The sequence below is a fragment of the Trachypithecus francoisi genome, unplaced genomic scaffold, assembly GCF_009764315.1.
Source record: "Trachypithecus francoisi isolate TF-2019V2 unplaced genomic scaffold, Tfra_2.0 Lachesis_group3, whole genome shotgun sequence".
Lineage (NCBI taxonomy): Eukaryota > Metazoa > Chordata > Mammalia > Primates > Cercopithecidae > Trachypithecus > Trachypithecus francoisi.
The window spans coordinates 70,169,092-70,179,530 of NW_022681468.1; the positions used below are offsets into that span (position 1 = coordinate 70,169,092).

Here is a 10,439-nt window from a genome sequence, read left to right on the forward strand (position 1 = left end):
CTTAATATTGTAATTTACGTTATAATAATTAAAGATTGTAAGAGGGTACTGCATTTTACGATTAATTTTGAAGAAATCAGTAAGAAAATAAATGACTCGTGGCCTTCCTATTCTGTAATATCTTGCACTCCTTATGATTGTTTCATTTATTTTCCCTCTTTAGATCATTAAATATCAGTTCTGTTTATCTGAAGGTAAGACAAAGTGTCAACCAAAACACCCTCTGTTCTTCTCCCATTTCCTTTTTTCAAAATTAGCAAGCTCTAAGCTTGTAACTTAAACAATAAATAAACTTAACACTGTCCAGTTCATACTAAACATTTCAGAAATTGTCACTAAATTTTTTCCAGTATTATACTGACTAACCCAGGTCTGCATGAAACACTAACATGGTTTGGGGATAAAAATAACTAATAATAGAATCCCTTGGTTGAAATTAGTTACACCTTGTTATATTGACCTTTTTTTTTTCTGTTTCTCAGCATGAAAAAGTAGTACTATTGAACTGAAGTAGTGTGTCTTTGTATTTTGTGATGTGTTGCATTGTTATGGGATATCCTAACTCATCAAATGATAACTCTCTGTGTGCCTTGCACTTCACTAGGCACCTGAAATACAAAGATGACTGTTGTAGTGGTATTCAAGGAAAGCAGGAAAAGAGAACATAATATGCTTAAAGTTCATCATAATAAACCTTCAAATTCTCTTTATATTAAATAAGTTTTCTTTATATTAAGTAAATTCAAAAGGCACAACACTTCTTTTCTAGCCTAATTTATTTGGAAAAAAGTTACTGTAATTCTCAATTGAGATTTAGTTCGTGAAATTAAAGCTTCCATTCCTGTCATCATTAAATTGCCATTAGAAAAATAATTTTACAAAAAAATTTAGATCCCTTTCAGATAGTATAAAAGACCTATAGCAAGGAGAAAACCGTATTAGACCAGGTTGAATCCTTTGAAAGAAATAAAAAGTCTAAGATTCACTTTAATGGATTGACACTATTCAAAATTACTCAGTTTGGCATTAAAAAAGATGGTAAAAGAGAAATATTAAAAATTAATGAACAGCAAAATAACTAAGTATATCTGCCAGTTTTATTGTTTAATAATGGAGAATGTCTGCTAAAATGTCAGACTACATTAAAAGAGATATGAATAACATTTGTGTATCATATAGTCAAGCTATAAATTTCACAAGTGAAAAATATTGATAATAGAACCACACTTGGGCTAACTTTCCCACTTAAATTGATAAAGACTGTTCAGTTCTCATGTGTCGTTGTTTACCAGCTGTACTCTTTCATATTTGTCATCTTAATGTTCTCCCCATATTTTGCATGTTATCCTGCACATTTGGCCAGGTATTATGGAAGTGAGTAGTGTTCTCACTTCTGAGACATTAAAGGATGCTACAGCAGCCAAGTCAAGGTTCTGTTGGCTTCATTTTTAATGTGTCTTACAAAATTATTGTGTAAGTTGTTTAAAATAACACTTATGATTGTCTAAACAGTAGTAAAAATGTGAATTTGAACATGAACCTAATATTATGCTACAAATTTTTTTCAGTTAATTTTTTAGAGTTATCACTGCATTTAAGAACTTATTCTCTAATTTTAATATGCACTCTAATTTTCAAAAGGGTGTTTTTGCTTGTAAATAACTTGTGCCAGTATTACTGAATACATTTCTATATAAGTTTTTGCAGACTTTAATAGTTATGACAGAAATTTTTATCAGAGTGGTTCTCAGTTCAACACAAAATAAAAATGAAATATTTACTCTTACAGTAGCAAAAACATAGAATCTGAAAAATAATTTTTTTCCGCTATCTCAAATCTAAATTTTTCTGTCATAAATCCCATACATAGAGAGCTCCCTTTAAAGTTATACGTCAAAGTGGACAGAGAAGACATAAAATAAGCTGCATAATAGCAGTTTGGACCTGACTGCCGGTTTGCAAAAATGACATAATAGTGTAAAGTTTTTAATCTTTTTTCTAGCATAGGTATAAAATGTGTTCACCACATTGAGGAAATGGATTCATAATTGCAATTGAAAATCAACTTTAGATATCCTGTGCACACCCTGTGTATATAAAATAGTAGTAATCAATACTAATATAGTCATTTGAAATTAAGTTTTAAAGAAATGCCAGAATGGTGATTATATTCTGTCTAACCAACCCTATAACATAATTATATTCAGTGGAATAGTATAGAAAAATAATATTTTTTTAAGATTTCTTAATTTGGTTCAAGATTATCTAAAACCCACTTTCTGGTTAGCGGTAACGTGCATATCAACTGTGGTGACATTTAAATCCGAGAAAACATTTTTCCGTGTTACTTTCAGTATTATTAAAATAGATATGAAAGATTTTGGTGCATCATAGTTGATCCGTAAATTTCATAACTGTATTTTCTCAAAATGTACTGTCTGTGGCAGTAGACTGATACTTAAGGGAAATTATTTTTATCCCTAAGGTCATTGAGGGAAATATCGTGATGTCACACTTTGTTGATCTTTCATAACTACATTAAAATATTATTAGATTTTTCTTGTCTTTTATTTTTAAAAAATTACAGGAAAAATTCCCTTTATCTTTGTCAGGCATGTGTGTGGAAAATATCAAAAGTTTTTAGTGACTTCTTAAAGTTTTTTCATATTTACAAACACCTCTCCTTTAATTTAAACTTTAAAATGAAATTACTGCTCTTCTTGGCCAGATTACACTGTTTGTTCAGTATGTACTTGTGTCTCCCAATGTTACATTGTCTTTTCAACGTCAGCTTTTTTTATTTTGTAATAAGAGAAATTCTAGAATGTCAACAAGAAACAGGATCCTGTTTTGCTGAAAGTGTATAGTAAATATTAATTGGTTTAACTTTCTCAATTTCAACATTAAAAATATGCTCATAATTTTTTGAAGTATTATGTCTTTACGTTACAGATTTTAGCTGTTTAACAACTAAAGGGTTGATAGGTGTTTCTGTCTTCATATATACATAGATATACATCCACAAACATATATCTATACATACATAACACTTTTTATAATTATTTTTGGAGAATATAGGAGTTCCTATTTAAAGGAATATTATAAAATTAATAAAATTCAATTATAATTTTTATGACACCAAATTCAGAGATAATCCAGAGTGACTATGAAAACCTAGAGTAGTATCTAGTCTGCCTTCTAACTTCAGTTGTGCTGTTAATTTGAAAAATCTATCTTCCCATATGTAGATAGGATGGGATTTATGATGGTCAGATCTATTTCTTTGAATCTTTGAGTGGGATGGATCATCAAAATTTAGCCATTGCTTTAGATAACCTTTGTTAGCTCAATGTCCTTCTTTAAAAGTTATTTAAACTACTCAGGCTTTGAAATGTTCTGAAATAAAATATTTTAGCTCCTTAGAAGATAGTTATTTTATAAATATCTTAAATATTAGTAAGTGCCAACAGAATAATTAGTTTCCTGCAATATATAACATAAGCTATAAATTTGTTTATTTAATAATTTGGTTTTTGTTTTTGTTTTTGTTTTTTTGAGACAGAGGTTGGAGTGCAGTGGCGCAGTCTTGGCTCACTGCAACCTCCGCCTCCCGGGTTCAAGCAATTCTCCTGCCTCAGCCTCCCAAGTAGCTGGGATTACAGGCACATGCCACCACTCCTGGCTGATTTTTGTATTTTTGGTAAAGACGAGATTTCACCATGTTGGCCAGGGTGGTCTCAAACTCCTGACCTCAGGTGATCCACCCACCTCAGCCTCCCAAATTGCTGGGGTTACAGGTGTGAGCCACCATGCCTGGCTAGTTAATGTTTTTAAAAACAGATTCCTACTCATATTAATTTATCATTAGATTAGCCTGAAATTATAGGCAGCCAGATATGTTCTGTTTGATACTTTGAACTTGGAAATTTGGCTTATATGTTGTTGACCAAGAGGCAAGTAATAATCTTAAATAGGACCCACTAACCTTTTGTGATGACTACTGGTTCAGTTTCCACATAGAACATTCATTCAGATGTGAAATTTTTGTAATGAAAGTAATAAAATAATAATTGTGCTATTACTGAGTGCCAGACACTGTGCTCAGTACTGTACATACATCCTCTCATTTAATCTTCATTGCAGTTCTATGAAATTTAAAAGAAAAAAATGCTTACCCAGAGTCACCTGGTACTTTGTCAAGCTAGTATTTCAACTTAGACTGATCTGACTTCACAGGGCATGATCTCAACTATTACAGTTACCCATTTAGTCTAAATATTTTCATTCCCTTCCTGCTGTTGATTGAGAAAAAGAGAGATATTGCCCAATAACCTGTCATATTTACAATTTATAAATTGTTACAGATTTTTATTTTAAGGGTTTTACTTTCCCACCCATTGAAAAATCTTTTTTTTTTTTCCATGTATCTTTAAGGTTGCCAGGGGAGAAGTATGAGCTTTGGAATCAAACTAATCTGGATTTAATTCCTAGTTCTGCCAGTTGTTATCCATATAAATGCAAATTAATCAACTCTTCCAATTTTTTCATTTCCAAAATTTTCATTTACAAATTTTGTCATTTGTAAAATATGACAAGCTTGGCGTGATTTATTCTAAATCTAAAATACTAGTAGTTCTTGAATGTTATCTTAAAATGAAACCACGTTTCCCTTTATTTCTCTACTATTTTAAATTATGTTATTTCCCAGCCAGGCATGGTGGCTCACGCCTGTAATCCCAACATTTTGGGAGGCTGAGGCAGGCAGATCAGTTGAGGCCAAGAGTTCAAGACCAGCCTGGCCAACATGGCAAAACCCTTCTCTACTCAAAACACAAAAATTAACTGGACATGGTGGCACACGCCTGTAATCCCAGCTACTCAGGAGGCTAAGGCAGGAGAATCACTTGAACCCAGGAGGCAGAGACTGCAGTGAGCTGAAATCATGCCACTGCACTCCAGCCCGGGTAACAGAGTGAAACTCCCTCTCAAAATAAATAAGTAAAAATAAAAAAGAAATTGTGTTATTTCCTTTATGATATTCAGTGCCATCCATGCTAGTCTTAATAACTTATCAACTCCTTTAAAAATATTAAAAGCAAGGTTATTTGGGTAGCCTTTAACCTTTAATATAAGGTTGTATTTTATAGAACTATCAACATAAGAGAGAATAAATTTCCCTCAAACTAAATTTAATGGTGTGTTGTGCTTTTCACATTTGAACAATAATATTTTGTATAGGTGGTCATTTTCTTCAAAAATATTCCTCATTTCTATCCCTTCCTTTCTAATCCTCATCTGTTCTGATTCAAAATGTATCAGCTTTTATTTTCCTGTTTAATAGCCTTATTATGTAGCTATACTTACTGTGCACCTATTATGTGCCAGTATCTTTGCATATGTAATCTTAATCCCTGTGACGACTTGACAAAATAGCAAGTATTATCTCCATTTTACGAATACAAAAATGTCTCAAATCAGTTTGCCCAAGATCAAACAAATGGTAAAGTGACAGAGTCGGCATTTAATCTAGGACTGTCTAACCTATGCCCATGTTCTTTCTAATACATCACATCATCGCTGGAGTTCAGTATTAATTGAAATTGCTTTTAAGGATACAATATTTTATAGGGCTATATTTGCCCAATAATTAGCAGCTTTCAACCGGTCATAACTGTCATCAAACAGTACAAACGAAACCACAATTAAAAACGATCTTTCAAGCTCCCTCTTATAATCCCTATAGATCCCAAAAGTCATATTTATTATGTTAATTGTAATAATAGTTTATTGTAATCAATGTGCAATATATTAATCAATTTATCCCATCAGATTACACAGTCTGTGTGAGCACTGTAAGAATGTTAGTAACAGATATAGTATGCACAAACATCGGAGCTCATGTGTACTCTTAAAACCTTATCCTTGAGGATATATTAATAATAGAAATAAATCAGAATTCTTTATGACTCAGGTAGTATAAATCAACAGGTAGACTAGGATGTGAAATGAAATGTAGGTTGTTACTACATTTTTTACATCTAAAATTGAAGTCTTTCCACTGTAAATTATTTATGGAGTTTGGGAATGTTGAATATATACCACAAATATGATTTGCTAAATTGTTAGGAAGTACTGATAACTATATACCACACACACTAAAAATCCTAATTTGACTCAATTGAGTGAAGGAAGATTTCACTTTGAAGGCAGTGAGGAAGACATGGAAGAATTGTTTTTGAGGAAAACATTCTTTGAGTTTGTCATAATGTAGAGTGTGCTCTCTCTGATAAAACCTTCTATGGTGATGGAAATGTTCTATATCTGCACTGTCTAATGTGGAAGCTGCTAACTACATGTGGCTGTTGAACACGTGAAATGTGGCTAGTGTATTGAGGAACTGAATTTTTATTTAATTCATTTTAATTCAATAAATTTAAACTTAATTTGGCTGTGGCTACCATACTGGACAATGCAGCTCTAGAGATTTTATGTCTGAGTGATTAGGATAACATGCCACCAGTACAGTGAACACTTTAAAAGGTAGATATTTACAGAATCTCTCATAGACCTTTTTTCTTCTTTTCTTTTTTCCTATTTGAACTTGTTTTGTTAGTTGGTAAGTATAACATTTGAATTTACAAAGCATTGTCATTGTGAACCATCATCCTAACTCATTGCATGCCCAATTATATTTCATAATAAACACCTTTATTCCTCTCTCTCTGCTCCTCAGTTAACACCTATAAAATTCTGCACTTGTGTCTCTCATATCTGTTATCTATCTTCTCTTTTGCTCTCTCACTTCTGCTTGCTACTCCATTTCTTCATTCACAACAAAGAAAGAAATGCAGTGATAGTTCTCTTCCTCCCAAAACCTCCACTAGAAAACATTGGCCATCTCAAGGTAAACAGCAGTGGGAGGGCCTCTTATGATGGCCGGGAATGATATGCATTACCAGAAAAGCATGAGCTACTACTGCTCTTCACTTTCCTTCTGCCATCCATCTGCTGTGCTTCCCTAAAGGGGGCCATGGATTCATATTCTCCCATAAAGTTTCCAGTATGTCTGCTATGAACCAATTCAGATCTTCAGGAAGAGTAATGGTGAACAGAAATATGTTTCCTTCTCCTTGTATTTTGAAGGCCAGTCTTATTTCAGTTAGAAAATAATGCTGGAAAAGTTACTTTGAGAAGAAGGGCAATTGACCTGGATTATGAGTGACAGAATATTTTTCCTTGGGAACATATATTTTTTCTTAAATATAACTCGAACATTTGGTCTTAAAAACATTTTGAAGGCCGGGTGTGGTGGCTCATGCCTGTAATCCCAGCACTTTGGGAGGCCCAGGCAGGCGGATCATGAGGTCAGGAGATTGAGACCATCCTGGCCAACATGGTGAAACCCCATCTCTACTAAAATACAAAAAAATTAGCCAACCATGGTGGTGCACACCTGTAGTCCCAGCTACTCAGGAGGCTGAGGCAGGGGAATCACTTGACCCCGGGAGGCGGAGATTGCAGTGAGCCAAGATTGCACCACTGCACTGCAGTCTGGCGACAGAGTGAGACTCCCGTCTTAAAAAAAAAAAAAAAAATTGAAGTGTTCTACAAAGACATATTCTTAATTGCTTAAGACATCTCAATAGGGTCTTCACCCCTTATTGAACTTTTTGTTTTTCTTTATAAACATCAGTAACTTCAGTTTAAGCACAAACATTTCATATATGTGAAAGTGCTAGCGTATTTCCTAGTTTGACATATCAATGAGGTGCTACATTTGCTAACAAATATGCCAAAAGTCTCCCTGTAAAGTAAGGACATGTATGTATACAGTTAACCTTGCAACCTGTGTGGTGTTTTTGTTTGTAAAACACATAAAGAAAATTTTCATGTACTTAAGACCCATAAAATCTGGATTAAAATGCCTTAAAATATCCAGATTTTCTTGTTCTTATTCTGTTTTCAGATTTTTTTTTCTGAAGGACTTTTATTTTTAATGTGATTTTAATCAATTAATCATTTTGTTTAGGAAATATTTGAGAGCCTACAATGTGCAAGGTTCTGTAGTATTGCTGCATATTAGAGAATGATAATTTATAAAAATAAAGTACAGAGATGAAAAACTACTTTATAAATGACACAAAGAACTTTCCTATTTGATTTTGTTTTACTTCTAAAATTGTATATCTACTAATTCTACTGGTTACCTGCTTGCTTATGATTGAATAAGATACCTGCAAAAGTTTTTAAGTTAATGAAAACAAAAGCATTGTTTATCTCTTTTAAATTAAGACATCTTGGGGGAGTCAGTTTGCCTTTTTTCAACTGACATTCAGATGAGAATTCTTGTCCTCCCCTCATACACAAATTTATCTTGCTCCTTCTTAAAGCCATATTTAAATACCTAGCATGTATATGATCTTATATTGCTGAGTTCCTTTTTTTGTTTTGTTTTGTTTATAAGGGCATCTAGTGAAACTGACTTCCTTTTTGAAACCCGTGGTTCTAAAAGTGTTTGGAACTGTTTGGTACTGTTTTTCAACTTTGAGTAGTGAAGGCCCTTTTCTTGGTTGTACCCTGAATCCTAGAGATAGGAATTGGTCCTTCTCACCTGCTTCTTGACCCCTTCCCTGCATGCTAATGGTGCTTTGGATCCTTGTTCTTTCTGGCTCAAAGATTTTGCTTCCCACTGCTTTTTCCAGGGTTCTAGCCCTGGGAATGATGATTGGCGCTTTCTTGCTAATATAAAGACATGAGCCAGCAGATTGCTGGGTTTTAAATACATTAGTAGGCTATTGTAACAAGAAAGTTTGGGGCTTGCTTTTTCCCTCAAAAGACCTTATTAAGGGATGGGATCCTTGCTGCAGATTAGTAGCAGAAAGATTACTTCTCAGGGGATGAGAGACTGGATAACTGTAGTAATGCTCTTGCTGTTTCCTACAGGCTCCTACCCAGAGATTCTACCCAGTGAAACTCCCACAGCAACGCAGGTAGATGGGGCTGACCTGGCCTCTCCAATGTCTCCTCGAACTAGCAAAAGCCGCATGTCCATGAAGTTGCGTCGTTCCTCTGGCTCAGCCAATAAATCCTAAGGAGACAGCCCAACAATGATCAGCAGTAGCCACCTTAGCACGAACATAGGGTTAACCCTTTCAGGCCTTCGTGTCTGCCATAACATGCATGTTTCTTCCTGTACATTTATCTGAGAAAACACTGGATTTAAATAATTTTAAATAATTTGTAGCTTAATATTAAAGATTTGGGTTATTTATTGTTTCATTTTTTTCCCACAGTCCAAGCTGCCATATTTTGAGGGCAGGGGGGAGTTTTATTCTACACCCTTTACCTTCCTGATAATTATGTCTAAGTAGTTTTATCTTTAATTTCATGGTTAACTTTGAGCCAAAATACAATTGGACAACTAGTCTCATTATTTATTGTGCCCCATTGCAACTTTATGGTTCAATAAATATATAATTTTTTACAAATGTAAAATTTTAAATTTAAGCATTTGTAAAGTTACAGCAAAAGATGTACCTGTTAATACACAGAATGTGTACAGATTATTTATGTTATGACAATAAAACACTCAAAATAAATGGTCTTTAGCATCTCAAATTCCAACTGAAATCATTTTAGTGTCAACTTTTCTTCCCAAAGCAATGTCTCATTTCTTGGCTATGCAGGTGATGCCATGTTACATCCAATAACTAGAAAAATCACTGTGCTGAACTTTGATTTATGTTTAGCTTCCAAGTATTTTTCTAATGTTTTGCATTTCAAGTGGTATCACTGTTAAATGCCATTTGTTTTCAGATTGTGGCCTTTCATTATTGGCTGCTAGATCCTGGTGTATCTATGTTCTTTTTTAAGCACCAAAAAGAAGATAGGGAAGAAAAGAAGGAAAATTTTCTGATGTAAGTATGTTGTTCAAATTATGAGTATTATTTTAAAAAAAGGAAAAAGGAACATGACCCAGGAGTCTTAAGTTAAATCTAATATTGTTAATACTGAACTTGCAGGTGCAGGTTGGTATACATTCCACCCTCTAGAAGTATTTTCTTACAGTAGATAAACTGCTCACATTTTATTTTGAATGGGCATCTCCTGAGGAAATGTAGCATGACATTGGTACTAACTGCATGTGTAAATACATCATACTGGCAAACCGTAAAATATAAATTATGTATCATCATTCATGTAGTATCTATAATTTGTAACAGTGGGGGGAAAAGGTGACATGGTATTTAATAATACAATAAAAATATTCTTATCACTTCCTATCCATGAGTGTTGATGTGTCTTCTATGTTTCATATATTTTCAATAAGTAGGGCTATATGAGTAGTGAGGAGATTTAAAGCATGAACCTAGATTATCTTAGCTAATCATGAAAAATGAACTTGAATTCCCTTTTCAAGATACATTCCAACTTTCTTC

The 10,439-nt window shown here is 33.5% G+C and overlaps 1 protein-coding gene across 15 annotated transcripts in view; it reads left to right on the forward strand.

Annotated features, from left to right (window-relative positions):
• The window catches only part of RALGAPA1 (Ral GTPase activating protein catalytic subunit alpha 1), a 323,646-nt gene extending 313,363 nt beyond the window's left edge, over positions 1-10,283 (forward strand). For 3 of the 15 annotated variants that reach the window (XM_033188264.1, XM_033188256.1, XM_033188266.1), the window contains 3 exons: positions 164-194; positions 6,614-6,616; positions 8,944-10,276. In XM_033188264.1, coding sequence (XP_033044155.1) covers positions 164-171 — 8 coding nt within the window. In that variant the 3' untranslated portion in view covers positions 172-194; positions 6,614-6,616; positions 8,944-10,276. Of the gene's footprint in view, positions 1-163; positions 195-6,613; positions 6,617-8,943 lie in introns of all 15 variants that reach the window. The other 12 variants (XM_033188253.1, XM_033188262.1, XM_033188255.1 and 9 more) reach the window with 8 other exon arrangements.
• Positions 10,284-10,439: the final 156 nt, after the last annotated feature.